This window comes from Rutilus rutilus (assembly GCF_951802725.1).
Source record: "Rutilus rutilus genome assembly, chromosome: 3".
Taxonomy (NCBI): domain Eukaryota; kingdom Metazoa; phylum Chordata; class Actinopteri; order Cypriniformes; family Leuciscidae; genus Rutilus; species Rutilus rutilus.
Window position 1 is genome coordinate 29,815,095 of NC_140211.1, and position 24,003 is coordinate 29,839,097.

General features: G+C 38.5%; 2 protein-coding genes across 2 annotated transcripts in view; both read right to left on the minus strand.

Moving 5' to 3' along the window:
- Positions 1-1,681: 1,681 nt before the first annotated feature.
- Positions 1,682-19,405, minus strand: neto2a (neuropilin (NRP) and tolloid (TLL)-like 2a). The gene is made up of 9 exons (XM_084406121.1): positions 19,028-19,405; positions 13,422-13,478; positions 12,904-13,038; positions 11,264-11,512; positions 10,074-10,121; positions 9,685-9,812; positions 8,815-9,043; positions 5,508-5,621; positions 1,682-4,517 (listed from the first exon to the last, which is right to left on the minus strand). Exons 1-9 carry the CDS (start codon positions 19,035-19,037, stop codon positions 3,820-3,822), a joined length of 1,668 nt encoding a protein of 555 aa, XP_084262247.1. The 5' UTR covers positions 19,038-19,405; the 3' UTR covers positions 1,682-3,819.
- A 326-nt stretch (positions 19,406-19,731) lies between these two features.
- The window catches only part of itfg1 (integrin alpha FG-GAP repeat containing 1), a 134,395-nt gene continuing 130,123 nt past the window's right edge, over positions 19,732-24,003 (minus strand). Inside the window, exon 18 of the mRNA XM_084403613.1 lies at positions 19,732-21,163. Within this exon, the coding sequence (XP_084259739.1) occupies positions 21,104-21,163 (60 nt within the window). The 3' untranslated portion in view covers positions 19,732-21,103. The remainder of the gene's footprint in view (positions 21,164-24,003) is intronic.

Below are 24,003 nucleotides of genomic sequence, written 5' to 3' on the forward strand. Positions count from 1 at the left end.
CTCATTTTTTAAATATTCTTTGCTGTATATCAATAATGTGGATAAAATAAGGTTGCTGGGTATATTTGGGTGGACAAAGGAATACAAAAACGTTATCTGTCAATATGGTTACGGAGTTAATCGAGGCTAGTGATTCAGAGAAGAGATTTGACCCTTCATAAGCTGCCCCCCTTGGTGTTGAAAAGCTTTACAGAACTTCAAATAAACGATTAGACCGGACATTTTTCATATGGAATGAAACGTGGCTGGATTTTTCAGGCTGGGATGTAATGTGAAATGAAGCATAAATAATAATAATAATAATAATAATAATAATAATAATAATAATAATAATTTTCGGACGGCAAATCACTTAAAAGTTCAATATTATGAATGATTTTTCAGTGTTCAGTCTTTTAAAAAAAAATGTTTTAATCTTTTTTTATTCATGTTCCACGTCCAAAATAACTTTCCCTCCCCCTTGCTGCAACATCTCTACTCCTCTAATGACGTGTTTACTGGCGTGAAGGCGGGATAACCTGCAATAGAAAACTACGATCGAACTATCTAATTAAATCCGATGAAAAGACTATCTACTAAAAGACTATCATGCTGACTTTAATGTGCACCTTTAACAGTCTAATTCTTTTAAATCACATTTCAAAAGTTGCTATCAACATCTTGCTGTACATTTTCCTGCTGTTTATTTTCACTGCAAGTGTAACAGCGCAACCTACAGCTGATCACAGACATTGCGAAGCCAGTGTGATATCGCCTAAATATATCTGAAGTTTACTGTCAGATATTCAGAGTAGTAGGCCTATAGGCGCTAAGACTCTGTTAACAATGCCAAGGTCAAGGCCTTGAAGTACATGGCCAAATGTGAGCGGTTTCAAAGCGTATTGAGACTGTCTTGATTTTGTCATTTATGGCAATGTGTAGTGGAAGCTTATGTCATGATTCCTATTTGCGTTGTAAAAGCAATGTCTCTGATTGGTGGATCGGTCTTCAGGACTATACTTTAGAAAATCAGTGATTGAAGGAATAGTTCACCCAAAATGAATGAATGAATAAATAAATAATATTATTTACTCACTTTCATGTTGTTCCAAGCCAAGCACCACAAAGTCTCATGAAATGGTCATTGTGCTCCAAGCCATGGTTGGTGTGCATAAGTTAAGTTCAGTCCAGAAGGGTGTTGACCACTGTGAACCGATAATTTCGCGATATGAATAATTCACAATTAAACCCAGAACTCGAAAACAAATGGGGACACTTTTCATTTTCAATATTCATACTGACTTCAACCTCAGTGACAATCACTTTGGGTGGCCGTGGCCTCGAGGTCTCATGGAGGCTGTGACCTGCACTGCGTCTGTCCTTTTCAAGACGCACGAGGCCTTGAGTGCTCCTGCAGTCTAATTCAACATGACAGATCAGGGAGATGGACACTGGCAGAGGACTAAAGGAAAATAAGTGAACAGAAAATGAAATGACAGTGAAGATGAAAGGCATGTTCTCAGTATTTAGACACGTTCAGTGATGACAATAATAAAATATTATTACTGGTGATCTTGGACTGACTGAAGGATAGTAATGTAGACTCTAAGGGAAATAAGATGAAATCTGCATGCTGGATGATTGATAATAATTTTTTTGTGGTTGCAAAGTTATTGTTGCACGTCATACATCAATCAAAGATACGTTAGGTGGTGTAATTTTATTAAAATGTAACTGCACATCTCTCACATCAACATCTTTACAATTATTCATGTTATGATTAAAATGGAAGCGCAGTATAATTTGATATACAACATATATTGGTTAGAAAATATATTCCTGCTTATTTTTACTTATTTAACAACAAAAAAATTCTATACAAAAGGTGTAAGCATCATTTACAATTTCCACACTTTATCTGAAGCTTGTAATGGATAGGTCGACCGTCCAAAAATGGTATGTTTACAGGTTAAAGAACATATAACATATGTGCTGTGGTCTTTAATGGCCACTGAGACACAATGATAAGTCCACACGGGGAATTTGCTTAAAACAAAAGCTCAAAAGCAACTCTTAAAAACCAATGGCAAAATGTATAAATCAGGTCAGTGTTTGTGTATGCTGTGGTAATAGTAGTCGTTCTTGTTCCTCTCATCCACCGTGCCTAAAACAAACACTGAATCATTTGTCTTCCATGTAAACATTGGTTGTTGTGCTAAGCAGCTATGACCATGCAGAGCAACTAGCGACAAGACCAAGGGCGCAGGTTTGGTTCGAACATTTTTTTGGGGCTTTTTTTGTGGTATCATCCACACATGCAAAGTTGGTTGATACATCAAATAATAGGCTAGTTATCAATTACTTGTAGGATAGGCTATATGATGTATTTTATATTATTTAAGCACCAGGAACCTTAGCAGTTTGACAGAATGTTCTAATTAAAAGTGCCATTGGAAGTCAAACTAACTTTACGTAACATTTTCTTTTCTTCTATTGAAATTGTTTATTTCCTCCTCCTTAACAGTCCATCAGACTCTTAATGATTTCATCTGTCATCTCTTGGAATATTTGAAGGCCAGGTTCTTGCTATCAGTCATCATTAGAACACATTTTACACATTGATTCTAACTTGACCAAATGAAAATGTTCCATAGTTCTTGTGATTGTTTAACCGTAGCATTTGTTACAATAACAGGTAAGACCAGTGATGGCTCCTCATTACCATGCTTAGGCCAATTTTGACTATTTTTTTCTTTTTTCTTAATCTATAGCATTTGTTATGAAAGACAGTCGCCTTCATATTTAGAAACTATAGCTACAACATGCCACAGTTGTAATATTAATCTATAGTGAATTTTTCAAGTCAAAATTTACCATAATAAATAGGCCAACAACAAAACGTGATAAATTCTAGTAAAGGTGGTCATGACTCATGAGTAGCTTAAAAAGCTTTCTAATGTATGTGGCTGTTTTAGACTTTCTCCATGGCGTTTTAAAGCGGTAAATTCTCAATAGAATTCGATTAGTTCACACATTTTTTTCTTGATCTCTCTTTTTGTCACTTGCTTTGTTGCGTAGCTCCACCCATAGTGCAGCGTCATTGGTCCACACAGCTGCATATTAAACATCAAATGTGTTCTGATGCCACATGCCATTTTTGTTTTCAGTGGAAGAAAACCCATCTTATCCTGTCTGGTTTAGGCACGGTGTGAACAATACCTATAATGATAACATTATTAGCATCCACACCAACGGACGATAACGTTCTGTTTATTATAAGCACGTGATGCAGCTATGTCATCTGCTGCTTTACATGCTTGAGCTCTTTAAATTTGAGTGGATCTTGATTGGCAGTCAATGCTTTATTGTTCATTAGCAAAAAATATGGTTCCTCTTTGTCATCAACGTTAAAGCTGTGGTGTTGACTTCACTATTCTCGTAGAATTAGGATGCTTATTAAAACGTTATCGTTATAGCCCTTGGTGTGAACGGCTCTTAAGGATACAGTAGGGATTTGTTTTGACCACAAGATGACTTCAGTTCATAATAATGACAGTCATCTTCATTTGAGTTCATAATTTGAGTTATCCACAGCATCAAATGATGCAAAATGTGAGTTAATGTCAAGCAACAACACAAAACCTACATACTGTTTATCTTCCGTTTTAAATTTACATAGATTAAAATAGCCAGCCACATGTCTTCTTATCTGTCTGTCCGTGTGCAGTCCGTTCTCTCCGTGCTTGTCTGTATACGGCACTGGAGCCCGTGCATTAAAAACAGCAATGCAGGACAAAGTCGGTGGTGGCGGTCAGGGTGGTCTCGTTCTCCCTCGCCATCTCAGAAGTCCATAGATATGGAGCGCTGTCCCGGGTCCACCACGGTGGTGGCGTTGGGACGAGCGTTGCCATGGTTACGGATGGTAATGCTCCCGCAGCCGCTTCCGATGCTGCCAGCAGCCCCTCCTACGCTCCCACCCCTCACGTAGATTTCACAGGGGATCTCCTCCATCACGCGGTCCTCGATCACCTGCTCGGTGCAGTCGTGAGTCTGTTTGTAGCCGTAGCAGCTCTTCTTGTAGGTGCCGGTGTTGCTGCTATTGAAGGTCTTCATGGGAGGTGGCTTGGAGAAGTCGTTGTGGTACGAGAGCTCCATTGAGCTGAGCGTGGTGCGACTCTGCTTCATGCTGCCGCCCGAGGAGGCCTGCGTACCACAGTGGTGCTCGTGGATGCATCGGGACATGGTGGAGGAGCGCCGCAGCTTATGGTAGCCGTCCAGCTCATCCGACAGCTCGGCCAGGTCTGTCGACAGCTCCTTGTCGCGGAGGGAGAACAGCTCATAGTTGGGGGGATCGAAGACTTCTTGGAAGCCGCCTTTGTTGAAGACCGCCGGCCGACGGGCCACTACCTTCTTACGGGGTTGCTTCATTTGCACCAGGATGGAGATGATGAGCAAGACCAGAACCACACCAGCGGAGATGCCGATGACCGTGCCATGTGTCTTGGTGATTTGGTGAAAGAGTCCCTTGGACTTACTCTCTGAGGTGGACATAAAAAGAGTTTTTAGTCAAATAAGCTTTAAACTATAAAGAGACATAAAAGAGTCAAGTCAACATCTATTTAAATAGCACATTTACAAGCAGCAGAAGTTGACTCATATTCAGAATTGTTTTTCGAAATGAAGAAATTGCATTTCACCCAAGTTTGCTGCCCAAAGTGAATGTGTGGACAAAGAAAATGCCACAATATAATTGTCTATTGTTAGTTGTACACAACAACAAACATACAGCCAGCAATTTGCAAACAACTGATTGGTCAAAAAGACTCAGAAGGAATCGGTTTAAATGGTATAATGCAGGGGTGCCCAATCCTGCTCCTGCACAGTTCATCTCCAACCCTAATCAAACACACCTGAAGCAGCCAATTAAGGTCTTCAGGATCACTTGGAAATTAAAGGCAGGTGTGTTTGATTAGGGTTGGAGTTGAACTGTGCAGGACAGTGATCAGCAGGATTGGGCACCCCTGGTATAATGAATCAATTACTTTTCAATTTTGTGAAAATGTGCAGTTAAAGACACTACAGTTCAAAAGTTTGGAGTCAGTAAGATAAAAAAAAGACATGTATTTAGCAGGGATGCATTTATCACTAAAGATATTTAAACTGTTAAAAGAATATTTTGAATAAATGCTGTTCTTTTGAACTTTCTATTCATCAAAGAATCCTAAAAAATGCATCACTGTTTACACAAAAATATTAGCCGGCACAACTGTTTTCAACACTGATAATGTTTCTTGAGCATCAAATCAGTATAATGATTTCTGAAGGATAATATATATATAGTATAAAAATATAAAATAGTACAGAGGTTGCAACAAAGGACATTGTAATAATAAAAAAACACATTAAATATTGTTATAAAAATACAATGGTTATGTTTCGAGAAGAACAGCACTTTAAATGGAGATTGGTCCCGTTCCAGGCGGTAGGTGACTGAGGGAGCAGGAGCTGGTGTTTGTGCAGTAGCTCACCCTTGCAGTGGTTCTCATCCCAGGGGTAGACGCAGTTCTGAACGCCGTTGCATACCAGTGAGTTGTTGATGCACATGTTGCTGTGACAGAAAAAGGTGCTGCTGGAGCAGGGAGCTGAAAAACAGAACAGATAAAGAAGATGAAATCTCTTAAAAACAAGGCAAACAGCAGCTCTTTATTCTCATAGCAGGGCGTCAGCGGCCGTCTGCAGAAATGTGCGCCTCATGCTTGTGCCACAGGCTGTGTAGCGGGTGTTGAGCACAACACTATAAATCAAATCCAACAGCCATCACAAAGCCCATCTGGCCAAGTTGCCATGAAGCTCTTGACTGAACGAACGCTTAGCATGCTAGTCAGAGCGGAGGGTAACAAAGATTGGAAAGAGAAGGAGGGGGAGATAAGCTTGTAATTGAAGGTGAGTGCTGATCTCTGGGGATGAATCTTTCAGGCTGTGTCTGCAAACCCTGACACTCATCTCCTCATCGTGTCGCTCTCTTCTAGCTGCACAGCCTCATCCCTCGGCCTCCATTTTATGCCAAAAAACCCAAGCACTACATTAGTGTCCTCATTGCAACTGCAGTGCTACAGCTTGAGTGGGGAGGGAAAAATGTGACTAAGTGCTTCTGACACAGGATTGAAGAGGTTGCAACTTTCATTTACTGGCAACAGTTCCAGGCTCCCACTAAAAGGCTTCCAAAATTGTAAGACATCTCTTGCCTTTCAACAATGGCCACTAATGACCAAAATCAGTACCAAAATGTTCACGGTTTCCACAAAACATAACACATACTAAGCAGCACAGCTGGTTTCAACATTGATAATAACAATAAATGTTTCTTGAGCGTTTACATTTACATTCATGCATTTGGCAGACGCTTTATCCAAAGCTTTTTAAGGTACACATTTACATTCTTATCAGTTCTGGCTTTCCCTGGGAAGCGAACCCATGACCTTGGCGTTGCAAGCGCCAACGCTCTACTGTTTGAGCTACAGGAAAGCCAGAAAGCATCAAATAAGCATAGAATTATTTCTGAAGGATCATGTGACACTGGAGAGGAGACTGACGTAAAGAAGCTTTGCCATCACAGGAATAAATGACATTTTAAAATATATTACAATAGAAAACAGTTATTTTAAATTGTAATAATATTTCACAATATTATTACTGTGTTTTTGATCAAATAAATGCAGCCTTGGTGAGCATAAGAGACTTCTTTCAAAAACATTAATAAATCTTACTGACCCCATACTTTTGAACTGATAATGTATTTGTGGCACCTGGCCTGGCTCACAAACTCAAATTCGAGCACGTGTCTCTAATTGGTGTGTATTCTGATGGTAATAGGACAAATCTACGGTAGTGCAGAGCTTGTAGGATATTTTGAAAAGCGCAGTGGAAAAGTGTTGCTCATTGCCAAGATGGTAGTGAAGGCATTAAATGAACCAACTAATCCAAACAACTTGGCTGTGTCAATCTATTCACAGCGCTGCAAGGCTTTCAACAGTTCTACAAACACTGTGATGAAAATCATTTGCATTTGCCACTGCCACAGCTTTTGCACTGAGCAAGATTAATATTCAGATGGAGTTGACATTGAATGCTGCAATTAATTCCTATGATTATTCTGGCATTTATTAAAAGTATTACAGACTAGAGGAAAAATATCTGTTTGCTCCATGGTAATTTTCAGTCATTTGCATACAACCTTTAAGCAGTCACTGTCCTGAAAAGCAAAGGTTGAAAAAATGTGATATATCGCCCATACCCACCATCTAATTCATGAAGTAAAGCTTCATTTAGTGTTTTCTTTCTTTTCAGCAGCAGCAGATAACTTTCAATTTTCCATCATGACTGACCCATTAGCATGAGAAATGTGCAACACTATAGCCCTGTTATTTGATTTCCTGCGCAAAGGTTGGGCGAGTAATTGGCTTTTTGATATTACTTCTTTCTACAGAGATTACTTTAATTAACTTCACACTTTTAAATGGACAATTTTTAAATGACAAAACAGGTTAGAGTCAGTTCCCATGGATCATAGCGAATTTCAGTCTATTACTCAACATCTTTATTCTGACATTTCGAGCAATGTTTCCGATGAACTTACATGCTTGAAAAAAGCTGATTTCCATTTCTGCATGATAAATTCATATTGGATTAAAAGGTGGAATGTCTCTGGATATAGACGTTGAAGACTATGAGTGTTGACAGTTAACGAGATTAAATCCCAGTAGTGTAGCAGTTAAATAGAGATGTACAGCAGCATTTTCTCATAGTATGTTAATGGCATTAAAATCATAATGAAATTTGGCACATTATAATCTGGGGAACTGTCCTGCTCTCTTTGTTTTTCTTGCTGTTTTCATACTGCGGTTAGCAGAAGACTTGCAATCCTGGAAAGGCAGACTCTGCCTAAAGCACATAACAAAATGAAATATAAATGATGTTTCTACCCAGCCTGCTGGCTTTAACTTTTTTTTTCTTTTTTTTTGCTAGCTGACGTGGCACAGACTTCTCCACAGGTCAAATCCATCCATACTAACTTTCTAGCACCATGAAAGCCACTGATTTGCACAGGAAATATTGGCAAAAAATGTATAACTCTCTCTTTACAATGGTACAAGTGGCCATTAATAGTCTTCACTAAGTTTTAATGATTTGTATATTGTTAGAAACTCACTTTGTCTATGTCATTCTGTATTAGTAACCAATATTGTACGTCCATCCTGTAGTAAATTTAACTCTTTCCCTGCCAGCGTTTTTGATCATTTTCACAAAAATTTCATGGCCCCCAGAATATTTAGTTGTATGAATATCTGAACATGCAATCTATCAAAAGAAAGAACAGACCATCTGCTTTTAAACAAACAAACAAACAAAAAATCTGTTTTATTTATCAACATTTGAATATGGGTAAGTTTCATAAAAAAAGTAAAATTTTTAGCAAAAAGCGGAGAAAATCTCGAAAATTGGGATCGGATTCAGAACAATGATCAAAACATTAAAGGAGTAAATCGAGTTCATCAACACCCCTAAGGCTTGCACAATCCTGGGTTCAACACTTCATGTTTTGATTTATATGCAGTTTAATGTTGGTGATGGCATTATTTTTCATATGCATATGATTACATATAATATCGCTTGTTTCTGCAACTTCTTCGCATGTGCTTTGATCAGGAGATTCAGTACTTCTTCAGAAGATGTGTCATAGCGCCTCCTATAACGTATTACAGTAAAAACTCAAAACCCCAGAGAATTCCGTGTTTGGCGGGGGAAAGAGTTAACATCAAGAACGTCAATACTCACGATCCACAAATGAGGTGAAGAGCATGCGGAAACGGCTGAGTCTGCTGCTCTCATCGGCCCACATGCGCACGACGCCCACGCCAGTATCCAGCATCACGTCATTGGCCACCGTGCTGCAGAACTTGGCTTTCAGGTTCTCAATGGCGCTGCTGCCATCATACACGGCCACAAAGTTCTTCTTGCACTCGTTTGAGTGCTCCATCTGGTACTCAAGGAAGCGAAGGTATATCTGCAGGGATGAAGCAACCTTTAAGTGCATCAGCTAGATTCTGCAAAATGCTGACTCAAACAGGACAAGAAAGAATACAGCGATTTGCAAAAAAAGGAATTTCGAGCAGAATGGAAAATACTGCTGCATTTTAGCCTGACACAGAGTGAACTGACCTGATCTATGGGGACCGCTTGCTTACCAAGAATAACAAAAAAAGCTCCCGGCTATGCTTTCTCAAAGACACAGGCATAAAAAGATTCTCAAAAAGAGTTTCTCCTCACAACTCTAATTACTTATCTTTATGCTTTGTAATCATTCACTCTTCTGCCAAGTTCTTCAGGGATGTTTTTTTAGCCCGCTAAGTGTTCCGGTCTGCTTAGCGCAGGTAAGCGTGTAATCCCTGGGCCATCTTAATGCCGTTTTTCTCCCTCAGTCTTATTCCTAGTACTTGCTGATTCGGCTCTACAGCCATTTCTGCATCATTGGACTAATACTTGCTGCTGCTGCATTGCTAATTTGAGCTCTCCTTGAAAAGTTTTCTCAGCAGAAAAAGGGTCGGGAGCCTGATGGCCTCCTGCCTCTCGTCAGGTTTAAGGTGCCCGTGGCAGAAGAGCAGGGTCATCTGATTTGATGAAGTAAGGAGGAGCCAAGTGGGTCACCTTGGACTGAGGAAGGGCACGGATGGTCCAGATGCAGTCCAACGCGTCTCCATTTTTGATCTTATCCTCTTCGTCCACCTGACTGGAGCGGATGACTCCGTCTGAACCACTGATCTCAAACTGGCAATCTGCCGCAGGAAAAGGTTGGAATTGGAAGCAAAGAAATACAGTGGAGAGAGAAATTAGGCAAAAAGAAGCATTGACTGCAAATTGGAGGCAAACAGAGTTTTTCTTTGGAGAAAACAGAAATGGAAAGTCTGACAAGAGACACAAGATAGGCAGCATAAGACCAACAGAGAGAGGATGTCAGTCGCAGATAGCCTGCCGCAGAGAATAGAAAGCACTTCAGATGGAATTGAACTGGGGGGTGAAAATATTGAGGGACTTACCTGGAATTGGATTTAACAATCCACCAACGTGCAAATGAAAATCTGGGTCTGAAATGATAAGGCAGATATCGCATTACCCAGATTGCACACACTGGAAATCCCCCATGCCCCAAACGTGCACTAAAATCCAGTTTAAGAGAGCCGAAGGTGCTGCGGTGCAAAGATCTGCCATTTGATCTAATAGGCAGCATTAAGTGTTTCTCTTATTTGACCTTAAACACACAGAACATCTGAAGCTCTTAAATCTGCTGCATCTGAAAAGGATCTTGCCCAGAATTTTAATGCCTAAAAGTGAATCAAGTTGAAGTATTTGTATTCAAAGTATAAGGATAACAGACAACAGCGACAACAGCAAGCTTGCATTAATGTTTCCTACACTGAAAACATACTACATGAAATATAATTTTTAAATTAATAGATTTTATTCAAGCAAAAATTAACATCAATGAATCAACCTAAATTGCACTAAAGGATTAGATGAGGTAGAAATGGCTCCTTAAGGAAACAATTGCAGGTTTCCACTTTTTACTGTGTATAATAGTGTAAATGTAAATACACTTATCAGAAGTTGGCCACTGAAAAGCATTACAAGCTTGATTGTTGAGAAATCTAATTTACATGAGAAGGATGATCACATTTATACCTGAAGGTAATTAATCTACATCTCAAAGTGCAGCATTTACTGAATACAAAGTCCTGTTTGTGTGTTTATCACTGCGTGTAGAACAAACATCAAGTACGCCAGACAGATAAACAATGAAGCAGTGTGAAACAGGCCTAAGAAGAGACAAGCAAGGACTCTTTACAAGGTCCAGAGCATCAAGGCTATCTATTTAAATTCAGAATGCATTTATGAATTTGGTTATCAAGCTCAAATATACAAAACTTCCTGCTTTCACTGTCCGGGTTGGTGAACGTGATTTTCACATGTTCCTGGATCAACATCAGATTTGAGGGATAGGTTTACAGGTTTACTTATGTCAAGTTTAGGCTTACAACAAGGGTTAGGGGCTTCTATACCATTCTTATTCACATATCATTTCCCTCTGATTTCAGGGATAAATGATGGGTAGGTGTAGATTTAGGGGTAGGGATAGGTTTAGGGTTTATTGACAGGAATGTTGTTCCAGGATCAACAAGAGAAGCTTGTTCCAGGAACATGCCTTAATCACAGTGACCGTCAGGGTTACCTGCTATAAAAGTGTATTTGACACGGAAGCCTAAGCCTTCGAGCTCCTCGTCACTGATGAATTTGACCCACATGAAGCGGCCCGTGGAGGTGACCAGACCTGGACTCTTTGGCCCGCAGAAGCGATCAATAATAGGGGAGAAACCAAAGGGACCATCCCTTATCTCAATGTGGTCAAAGCGGCACTCGAAGGACGGCTCGATATAGTAAGTTTTGTCAAAGGCCAGCTGAATTCTCTGCCGAGGGAGAGCTGCAGGAGAGAGGGAATCGAGAATGAAAGAGCAATCATTATATTTCGTTATATAAACTGTAGAGTATGTGACACTGTAACCTGTGCAGGAGGAACCCATTGCCTATTCCTGAAAATGAGAAATACAATAATACTACATTGTTCAAATGTAATAATACGCCAGTCAAACACACACACACACACACACACACACACACACACACACACACACACACACACACACACACACACACAGGGAATATTTATCAAAATGAACAATACAGATGTCACATATATCCCGTGTCCACATTATGAACAGACAGTCTACTACAATTGAAGATAAACTCTCTTTCATAACCCTGTTGAAAGATCTTGATAGACCATTACATTCCAATGCACATTTCATTTGAATTATTTTTGATTTATTAAGACGAATACAGAAATGTCCACAGTAATCTCAAATTTGTGATGTACAATAAATGCGCAAACATGTAGTACAATGAAACAACCACTATTCACTAACTAAATTTGAATTTAGGTCACCTGCTTGAGGCACAACAGCCATAATCATATCAGTCTCTGAAACAAATAACCAATGTCACTGCTGATTTAGGTTTGTTCAGCTGTATTTGCTGCAGCTTGCATTAAAGCCACAGACTCTGCACAAAATACAGTCATTTATCAAGAAAAAAAAACCCCACGTCTTTCTGTTCTGCATGTAAAGGCATATAAATATGCATAGGATTATTACTTAAATAAGTTACTAGGGTGAATTAGGATGATTTTGGCCATTGGTTACCGTGGAAGCTTAATTAAACCTAAACTAAACCATGTACATTTCTTTCTACATCCCATTCAAGTGTTTGTTAAAATGTTCATACTCTAGCTAAGTTATCTTATTTGTTGGTCTGAAGTGGCAGTAAGCAGCAAAGGTCAAAAGTCAATTTATTCTACAAAATAAATAAAAATAATTCAATAAATAAAATGCTCATTACACTGATCTCACAATAGCCTAATAGCTCGTTTAAAATTATGGTTTAAAGATAAAAAAGATAAAAAAGACATAAATACATGCTGTCAGATATATATTTGCTTCGTCGACAGGGGGCGCTCTTGCACTGCTTGAAATGCTGTTATGCCAGGACAAAATTGTGTTATTCACACTTGTATAGTTACACTGAGATGCACTAGCAGATATGATGTTGTTAAGAGAATATAATTAACTGTTGCATATACCATAAAGAGAAGAGAAGAAGTTCCTAGAGGCAAAATATAACACTCCTATATTAGTAAACATCGTTAACTTGAGGGAGACATCAATCACATTGTCATTAACAGCTCCTGTCAGTCTGACATCTAACAGCTGAAGAATAGCCGGAGAAACTTCTTTCATTTGCTTTTAGGGAGGTTACCTTCTAGGATGTATATACACTCCTTGTTGGGTGGATAGGAGTTAGGATAGTTAGGAGATGTAAACAGCCCTCCATTGATATTCCGGGTCCACTGGCCGCACTGCTCAGCGTTTGATAGAGATTCGCCCGCATTCTCTGTGAGAAAAGATATGGAAAAGGAAAAGGAACTAAAATACAGCGAAGATTGGCAATAACTGAATCAGAGTGAAGAGATGGTAACAGTTCACTGTCATTAACAGTAATAGTCATTGACCATATAATTAGATACTGATTTGACATTTTTATTTTAAGCTTACAAAGAACCCTGGGCTTACTGAAGGGAAGCATTTCTTTTGCATTTGTAAAGTTTAAACATTCTACATTTACGGTCCAGTTTACCCACAAACTGCTGAGAAATTGAAAGCAAAATAAGCTGCACAGGAACCCTCTGCAAGCCCAGTGCAAAATATGTGTACAGAATAGATAGGACTGTCACAGTTGACAATTCAGATATGAGTGTGATAATGTGTGAGTAATACCTTTAATTTTCTGCGCCAGGGCAAATCCCTCTTCTATTACAATGAGGAGAACCCAGGCTGGAAACAAGAGCATGTCAAATGTTAGCAGACAAAAGTAGGGCATGTGACATCACATTTAGCCACAATTATGTCCTTCATCTGACACTGTGCTCAGATCAACCGTATACAACACTGGGAAATACTGTATCAGTACTGCAAAAACGGCAATTCGACTCCTGAAGTGAACTCGGATTCAGACAAATGTGATGTTGGTGAGAACCTTAAAAACTACAGCAGCGCATTATCTATAAATCTTTTCTGACTGATCCAGTCTTGTCTCTCTCTGTCTGAAACCGTCTGTCCAAAGCCAGCACTGATTCATTGTGCGGACTGCGGAGGCAAAGGCCAGGGGCGATGTGGGCACACAGATCATGAGCACATTGATCACCCCAAACTCCTCTATTACTCTCCAAGCCTCGCATCAGGACAGGAATAAATCTAGCAAACTGATCAGTCGTTCAAGATCCTTGTCATGTCATAAAACATCTTGCGCTTGACGCCCATCTCCGACATGAGGCCAGATGGTGCAAATTTGTAATAAAGTGAGAAAAGTATCATGCACAGCTACATTGTTGTTGATTTAATTACGATGCAATATTAATTTATTTCCTTCTGGATTGTGTGAGAATTAATTATCTAGACAGCAAAATAAAGCAATGAGCCGTCACAAGTGTGTGTTTATAGTTGTTGGTCACTGAATTCGTACTGAGCATGTAGGAAAACCCATCAGACCAGTCATTTGCCATTCATTCAGTATGAAAAGATTCAGCTGAAGACAGCCACAAGCACATTATGTCAAGAGCGGCGTGCCTCAGCTTTCATCCCGCTACACATTTAACAGCAAGTGTGCAAATTAAATCAAATGGACCCTTTTCACATGTCCAGGGTTCTTCTCATGAGCGAAAGTCGTCATATATGGGTAAACTTCTATACTAGTGAATGGGAGAATATAGCAAATTTGATTATGGCAGTCAGAAAGAAGATGACAAATTTACAGCAATCTAAAAATGTATGATATAAAAAAAAAAAAAAAGCATTATATGTTAATAATGACTGTGGAAATGCGTCATCAAAGTCTGTGAAAGTCTTTGTCCATAACTGTCTGTTATTCATCTTAAGGGGATCAGTCTGTTTGAGAGGTTTAAAGACGTTGCATTATCAGAATTGTCTTTTGGCGCCCCAGTATCGTTAGATGATCGTCAAGACATTTGAATCCAAAAATATTTTTGTGTGATATATATGTGATGTGTGATGTTTAAGTAATAAAGCCAATGACAGAGGCCTTCTTATGTCAATGCACTGCCCGACACCGACTGCTCTACAAGGAATTTGCGGCTATGATAACCAGGTACACTGTTCCCAGTGGAGGTGGCATCTGCCGGCTGCATACGTCTCATTTCAGAAAAGTAACCTACATTGAAAAGTAGTGTTGTCACGATACTGGAATTTCTAACTTTGATACGATACCTTGAGAAATCTGGATATTCGATACCATGGGGAAAAACTGCCATATAGATATCTCATAATTGTTTTTGTCCAACCATTTCTCATGCTTAAAAAAAGTACACAACACATTGTAACAGTAATCCATAAGAATCATGTGGATTAATCCAAGTTTTCTGAATAGACACAATCACTTTATATAATGAACATTTTACTTTAGGCTTTTATTCACATATAAACATTGATCAGTTAGCCAACCATTACAATTATGTCACCTAAATGTTTGCTCACTTAATGCATTTGTGTTTATACTATTTTGTTTCAATAGCTCACACACAGCACAAGGAAGCTTAATTCAAACTGAATTTATAAAAAAGACAAATAAATAAATTACATGTAGGCTAGTAGCAAAAATAAATACAAAAGAACAAAGATACAAATGAAATAAACAGGTTTTTCAGGTGGGTCTAACAGTAGTATTTAGGTAAAACTACAGAAATGGAATAATCAAATGTAAAATAATGTATAGTCTTCATTGCAAAAAATTAATACAGATTAATTCTTACAATTAAAGCTACAAAAGATATTCAGAGCAGTAAGTCATTTTCTCTGTCTTTTGTTGTTTGATTAACATTAATGACAGAAGGGAGCAGTTTTTTAGGCTGCTGTCCCTTTAAGAGTGAACACAAGGATCTAATATACAGATTCACATGCGTTTTCTTTCTTAACTGTTTACGTTCACTTAAGACATAACCGACTGTGCTTACGAGAATACTCGGCAAGATGGGCACTTTGATATAATTTTGTGTGTATCTGAGCGCAATAATCCGTGAAAAAGAACTCAATTTGATAGTCGTGAGCTGTTTGAGAGGCGGCTTTATGTGCGCGCACTTTGTGTGCGAGCGTGACACTTGCGGGAATGAGTAAAAATATGCCGCTATTCATGCCCTGTAACACCAAAACTATTCAACCGGAGCGAATGAGATGAGTGAGTGAGTGGAGGCAGGTGTGTGTCAACTCCCTCTCGGAGAGAAGAGAGAGTGTGAAAGCGCAGCAGCTACTGGTGTATCGAATATTGATACTGCGGGAAATGAGTATTGGAACGTTTCAGATATTTTAGTATCGATATGAAAATCGATATTTTTGACAACTATTGAAGAAACTACAGTAATTTAGGCCTCACAAGGAAAAACAGAACATTTTATAATGGTTACTTTTCTGAAATGCGTCTCGACGATAAATACGACATTCTTCGAAATGAACGAAAACTTTACTACTTTACTGAATAAAAAGTTGCTGGTTGGATTTAAAAGGCAAATGTTTATCACGATTGGATCGTTATTGCAGTGATTATGATGTTAGCATGTTATATCTTTGGCAACAGTTCTTCTAACCCTAATTGATGGAGTGTGTAGCTTTTCATTTCTTAAACAACCATGTAGCCAATACATCATGGCCATATTCCAGGATGACAATGTCAAGATTTATCAGGCTCAAACTGTGAAAGAATGGTTGGGAGGGAGCATGAATACTTCTTTTCACACATGAATTGGCACCTCTGAGTTCAGGCCTTAAATTCATTGAATGTCTTTAGAATGTGCTGGAGTAGACTTTACAGAGTGCTTGACTCTTGCATTGCCATTACAAGATCTTGACCAAAAAATGATGCAACTCTTGATGGAAATACATGTTGTAATGTTATTTCCATCAAGAGGTGCATCAGTTTTTGGGTACTATACGGTTATCCGGACCACACCTGACCACAACCGCTCTTGGTTGGTCGTAACCCCAGTGACGGGTAGGTTTAGGGGCGGGGTTGGGGTAGGTCATCACATGTGGTCCGGATAACCTTATAGTACTGTTTTTGTATTGGCAATGCCAAGCTACATTATTTTTTTTGACGGGCAGTGAATATTTGTGAATATATATGTAAATAAATAAGGGATTAGGGGATCCCCATTGGGGGCTTAAAGCACATTTTTTAATGCAAATATCGTTTCAACTGGGTTTTCAAACATTTCTGTGACTACAAAAGTCAGGCTGCCTATTTTGACCTGACAAGGAAGGAACCATAGCAACAGCACACCGGCATTATTCATCAGAATCATCATAGGAGGGAACACTGTTATTATTTATAATGTGATTATACTAGCCTATATACAATTATATTTGTTATATGCTTAAATGTATATAAGTGTTTGGATGAAGAAAAATAAAAAGCTGATATCAGCGCAGATTAATTTGCTAACTAAAAATTAAAATGCACATTTGGCTAAGAAAAGTCAAACACGCCAATCTCCGTCTGATAAAACACGCCGCTCAGAATCATATGTTTCAGTGAGTGGAGAAAAGAAAATATTAAGAGATTTCAGAGTCACACGTGAAAGATGAACTTAAGTTATGTGATGTACATTATGAGATCAACCAGGGATCTTTTTACACAGCACACAACGTGAAGATAGAACATGCATAATGAAAGTTTTAGAGCTGAATTAAACCGAGTTTTGTCCTCAAAACGAGGAAGGCAATAGTGGCTCCACATCTCACGTAGGATCCGATTTTCTGCATGAATTGTCTTGCGTGCTGTCTGGTTTCAAATGAGCACACATCTGGGATGAGCCCCATGGGACGAAGCGGTAAAATGTTAAGAGGCCTGTATCCTATTTGAGCAGTGTGTCCATAAAAACACCAAAACAGATCTCTCCACGAAGGGGGAAAAACTTTATTCTCACTCGATTATAACTCCATTCTAGCTGTCACTGATCAAACAGATTCAGCTATTTTCCACTAAGCATATGAACTATTAATGTCATTTAAATTCCAAAGTTAATTAAAGACAGGTGTCAAAGATTTACCCGCCGCATATCACTCAGGAGGACTAGAAATGCCCTCATATTTATGCCAAGTACTGTATTTCTCTTCCATTTCTTTACAAATGCTGACTTTATTCCTTCAGTTTGTAATTTTGATTTAGCCTACTCCAAGGCCACACTTAAAAAAAATAAAATAAAAAGTATAATAATAAAATAAACAGTTGCATTAATTGTCACAGACGCATCTCGCTATAGGCCAAAGCAAAAACAGTATACAGAACACATGCAGAATCAACAATTATTTGGTTGTAATTCAATAGAGCAGTTGAGGGAAAATTAATTTAGGTTAGTGTGAAATTTGGCCATCATTTTGCATATTGATATAAAACATAATTGGTGTATTTTGAACACTTGTTTTTCATCTTCGTGAATAAGACGTGGTCACATTTTATGACAGTGAGTGTTCATATTGCCTTGTGATTGGAAAATGCTAATAGTAGTGAACAATATGTTGCCAAAATAATTATATTTTGTAACAGTTTGCTATTCTGAAGAGTTCTTGTAGCCTACTACTAACTATTTATAGCCTACTACTAAATAAATGATAGTGATTTGTATAGGCTATTGCGATATTAACATATTGATTTGTAATGTACATGAACGAACAATGCATGAACAAAGCATTACCCCGGTTTTTTTTTTCAGTGGTCTGACTTAATTAGCAAATAGGGAGTTGGATCTCAGTACTTTCCCCCATATAGATTTAGCTGAATCTCGCAGACACGCTCATCGGTGGAGAGGGTCATGAGTGTGAGCAGCAGCTCGTGCTCCAGCTGTGGCACGCGGGAGCTGTCACTTCAGCACTCTCGCGCCGCTTCTGCAAATGCCACGCGCTGCACGCGGCGAACTCGCACGAGACGCTGCAGTAATCTAATGGAACTCGCCTTCTGTTGTGGAAATATACAGTTTTTAACGTGCAAATGAATTTTTTTCTGGCTAACAATGACAAATAAATAAATAAATAATAATAATTCAGTTGTCATACAATTGACAAATGGTTAAATGAATACGAAGCAAATAACGCATAGAGGAATTGATTAGCCAGATTTTCTTGGACAGATATTGCCAATAAACAAAAGCACACCTGTAGGTGGCGACGCGATTTATGGTTATCCCTGAAAAACTTGTTAGACGCGGCTCTGTATTGTAAATGTTGAGCTGCATTTGTTGCAGTAGCAATAACCGTATAGGACCAAATCGCGCTGTGTTGTCAGACACGGTATAAATAAATAAATGTTTGTTGAAACTCACCTCTGTGCATTTCCACTCGCTGTGAATTACCGCTGCGTCTGCCTTCGTGAGCTCTGTAGGCGAGCTTTATCTCTCCATTTTACTAGACCTGCAAACCCCAACTTTTCTTCGATCTCGTTAATCCCATTCCTCACGACGTAAAGACACCACCTTATTCCTTACGAAGAACGCGCACATAAAGTCTGCCTGACAAGTTGTAAATGAGTTTATAATCCTGTTGAGAAATGTGCTTTGTAAATCCACATGCAGTGTACGGCCATTCAAACAGGCGTCGCGGAGAGTCCGGGGAGAGACGCGCGTCTGTGGGAGTCTCGGGCTGAACTGAGGTGATCGCACTAAACGAGGCTCATTTGAGCTTCGGGCGCTGCTCCCTTGAATGAGCAGCATGTACGCATGCGCAGTTCGTGAGAGTAAGACGCGGAGGAGAGCGCGGTCAAGTTGAGGTGACGTGATTCGCCACGGACACAGCATCTAAAGAATTGATTTATTTATACAATTTACTGTAATGTAGTCTGCTTTTTGACTGAGACGTTTTAGACACACAAGTTACAGCCCTCAGTCATGACTTTATTTAAATCATTTGACGATGATCTACAGACCTCCATGAACGTATGAACCATGTGAATACAAACGCAGGTTTTTACGAGAAGCGATGAATCCATTGCCGATGAGTAGTAGTGAGGACAGAGACGAACACATAAAGGTAATAAAGCATGTGGTCATGTTTATTTATACAACATTCGAAATAATAATAATAATAATAAAATTAAAATTAAATACTGACACACAGCAACCAAAAACATGTTGAGAATGATTAATTAATAATTAAAACAGAGTACAGATAAACAACCTGTTGGGACCAATATGCACCTGACCAGAAACAATTTGCAAAAACCATCTGCATGAATTACATGCTAGTTAACATGCAAGTTTGACAATTGATTTTACCTTTGGAAGTGAAACTGCTTAATTAATGTGCATATAGTGCACCATATAAAGGTAAAAGAGATTAGCACATAAATGAATACATTGATCAGAGCACCTGTCAGATATATACAACAAAACCCTTCACACTAAACAGTCTTCAGCAGCACATAATTAAGTTACAGTGTTTTAAAAACAAGTATAAGAAATAAATAAAACCACTTAGAAATCAAGGAAAAATACCGAAAGGCATCATTGACAATGGAAAAACAACCCCGAGTTGAAGTACCGATAACTGTGCCTGACAATCAGTAAGACACACACAGTGGGAATCACTAGAATGCAAAATGAAGACAGAACATGAAACAGAAACAGAGCGACCTGATTAATGTGGACTATGGGCAATTAGGGTTGAGGACTTTCTATAGAATCTTTACATCCAGTTGCAAGTTAATGAATTGAAACAAACTCTGGGGAATCATTTGGAAGTGGTTGGCACTGAGTGTTGATCCTTAAAGCAATACTTTATTGTAACAGAGTGATGCCATTTTTAATAACTCAAATAGTTTTTTTTGGTTCCACACATCTAAATGCCTAATAAAATGAGTTTACAGAGCACACTTTTGTTAACAGGGGCCTCATGTAGCGCTTGGATTCAAATCGTTTATTTAGTAAAGGGGTTCAGTGAAGTGAAAGAACTATCACAGTCACATCCATTCCATACACACAAAAGCAGACAACTATTTAAGTCCTTCAAAAACAGTTCTGGTTCTGCCCACCTGACATTTACCTGTTACTTCAACAATACAAAGAAAGACTTTTATAGTAACGCGTTTATGCCAAACCAAAGTACAGAAAATGGCACCAAACAGTTTTCTTTCTTCTCAATGTGCAAACATCATTATGCGTTTAGAATCATGTAAACAAACTTGACAGAAACACACGTTTTCTCTTCAGATGTCAGCAGATCTACAGAGGCACATCACTGTTCAAACTATTCGTATTTTGATGGATTCCTCTGATTTCAGACATTATTAAATGCATAAAAATGCTCCAGTGTGGAAAAAAAGGTGAAAAAAAATTAAATACACCACTGAAATGAAAGCAGACCCGTTCTTCTCTGTGTTTACCCATAATGCTCTCTCCAGTTTCTCACATGGCATCAAAATGGAAGCGATGGGCCTCCTGTCTCTTCTCGCGGTCATCTGCTTTCTGTAAGACACAAACATTTAAAGGTTGCTACGTTCTGTAACTTCACGGTCTTGATAGCAGGCTGGAATATCTGGGTCTCGCACGTTAACCTTGCCAGTGAGTTGAATGCAAACACAAAACAATGCCGTTTGATACACTGGGAGAGGAAAGGACAGACACAGTAAGAGAGAGACAGACAGATAACTTTTTCCACACACAATGGCACACTTTACCACGGCGAAATACCTCTGTGTGCGATCACAGATAGAGCCGACACCAGACACTTGCTGCCTGAGACTGATAATAACACACACTGCCAAACCTGGAGAGCAAGCATGTGTGTGTGTATGCTCAGTGATTATCCTGTCTCGGTGATGGAAAAAAATGATGTCTATTCTCAGCTTGTATGAGTGACTCACGCAGAGGGTCCCTCTGTGAGGCACTTGTGAATTGGCTCTCCTGTTCTGTAAGGGTCACTTGGGTGTATATTTAGCTCCAGGTGTGTCGTTTTCCTCCTAGTAACTGCAGAAAGCACTTTGGTCATAAGCAAAATGGCAAATAAGTTAAGCAAAAAAAAAAAAAAAGCAGCAATGTGCCAATCTGCCAGACAGATATAAGGAGGTATTACTTTCTTTTTCAAAAGGACTTTATATCTCACAGACCATGCAGAAAGAGCCTGAGGCTTTGACTGAGCGCTGTCAAGCTTTACGCTATCTGCTCAGGAGCCTCTAGATGGTATCTATTTGTAAGATATACTGCTATATGTCAGATTTTTTTTTCACGATACGGTGCTGAGTCACATCAACATCACTACTGGCCTATTCACTATCACTATTCACTTTCATTAGCGTAATTGAGGGTAATCTGAGATACATACCTGCGAGCTCATCCTTATTTCAGGTCCATTTAAGTGTGTTGAGTGAGTCATAGGCCAGTCACAGACTCATTGATTACTCTGTCATGAGTGCTCGACTTAATTACATAGTCAGTGATAAAAATAGCCCGTATGCTCCTTCAAGCTCAGGATTACTAAATAACAGGTCTTGCAGTGGCAGCATGTCTGACCATTTTAGTTCTTCCAGAAGCAGTGTATATGTAACAGTAATGGTCTCTGTCAGATGAGCTGTCAGCAATGCAACGTAACTTGTTTTTTAACACAAGCACAGTAACAATGGAAAGTATATTGTTTCCACACACACTTTTTTCCATCAGATACTTTTGTATTTCATTGTGTTATTTGTTGTAGCAGAAATGCAACTTTAATTTCTCTGCCACACATTCGGTTTGACGTGCTCTCCAACTCTCCAAGCACACCTCAAGCGCTAACAAGCTTGCACATACATACATACATACATACATACATACATACATACATACATACATACATACATACATACATACATACATACATACATACATACATACATACATGCATGCATGCATGCATGCATGCATGCATGCACGCACGCACGCACGCACGCACATATATATATATATATATATATATATATATATATATATATATAAATATGAACACATACAGTACAGGTACTGATGAAGCCGTAGACAACATATAGTACAGCATTTATAAACTGACCGACCGACGTTCACATGACCCGCATACATCCGAAGTCTCCCGCATCAAATATTAGACGCAGTCATGTTGCCTGTAAGGCATTTTCATTAAATGACCTTTAAATCTATTATTTATCAGTGGTTATAATTTATTATTCAATAAACAGATCAATATTACATCATTTATTCAATTAAAGTCCAGTGCCTGCTATGCTGTACGCTTGACGCGTATTGGTAATATGCTTTTGTTTTGAAAAAGGATATTAAAGTTGGCATGAAATGGAATTCACCCTATCCATTTTATAAATCATTTTTATTGTAAACAAGTCATCCATACATATGCTTCATTTTGTTTACCTTGTATTTAAAAAAAAAAAATCCTAGCTGGATCTTCTAGTGAAATGACAGACTTCTCTCCGGTGACATGCCAGACTTCTCCAATCATTTTGTCCGCACAAACCCACATAAAACGGATAGAACTAAATCTCCACTTTACAATTTATTCTCCAACCATCTGCTTCACTCAGATGTACATCATAATATGGAAGAACAGATCAGTTGCTGCTTGCTTCTTTAAAATTTTTTGGTGATACCAATAACGCTTAGTTCATTTTATGGCCGATAACTAATATTTAACTTAAATTGATGGCTAATATTAAAATGTATGCTATTCATACTAATTTGTCTAAATAATTTAATTAATTGAAAATAAAACCAAATCATTCAAATTATTACAAGCGAATGTAGGCATCATAAAATTATAGTATGCAGTACAAAAAATATTAATTTAGAGATATGCTTAGGATCACATTAATTAACAGAATTATTAAAGCATTAGTGTTATAAAGAATTAAGTTCAAGTGAGCAGCAAAGGTAACCTAAATATAAAAACATATACATAAAATCGACCAATACATATGTCCAATATCAACCAATTTTTGACACAATTATAAAGGGAACACATTATATTAATATAGACCTAGTATATACCTTCCCCTCGAAGAAATCAGGACAGGTGTGAAAGAAACAGATTACAACATCACGTGTCTCCATAGTCTACTTGTGATCTGATCGACCAAAACGTGTCTTAATATCAGTAATAAAAACAGTATATCTTGGTCTTTTTGAGAGATTAAAAATATGATGTAGTGTTTTTTATTATTATTATTATTATAACCCTTCTAAAACAAACTAAAGACAAACCAAACAAAAAACACTAAATGACTGGAAACCGTTTTTACTCGCCATCATGTCTTAAAGGATTAGTTCACCCCAAAATGAAAATT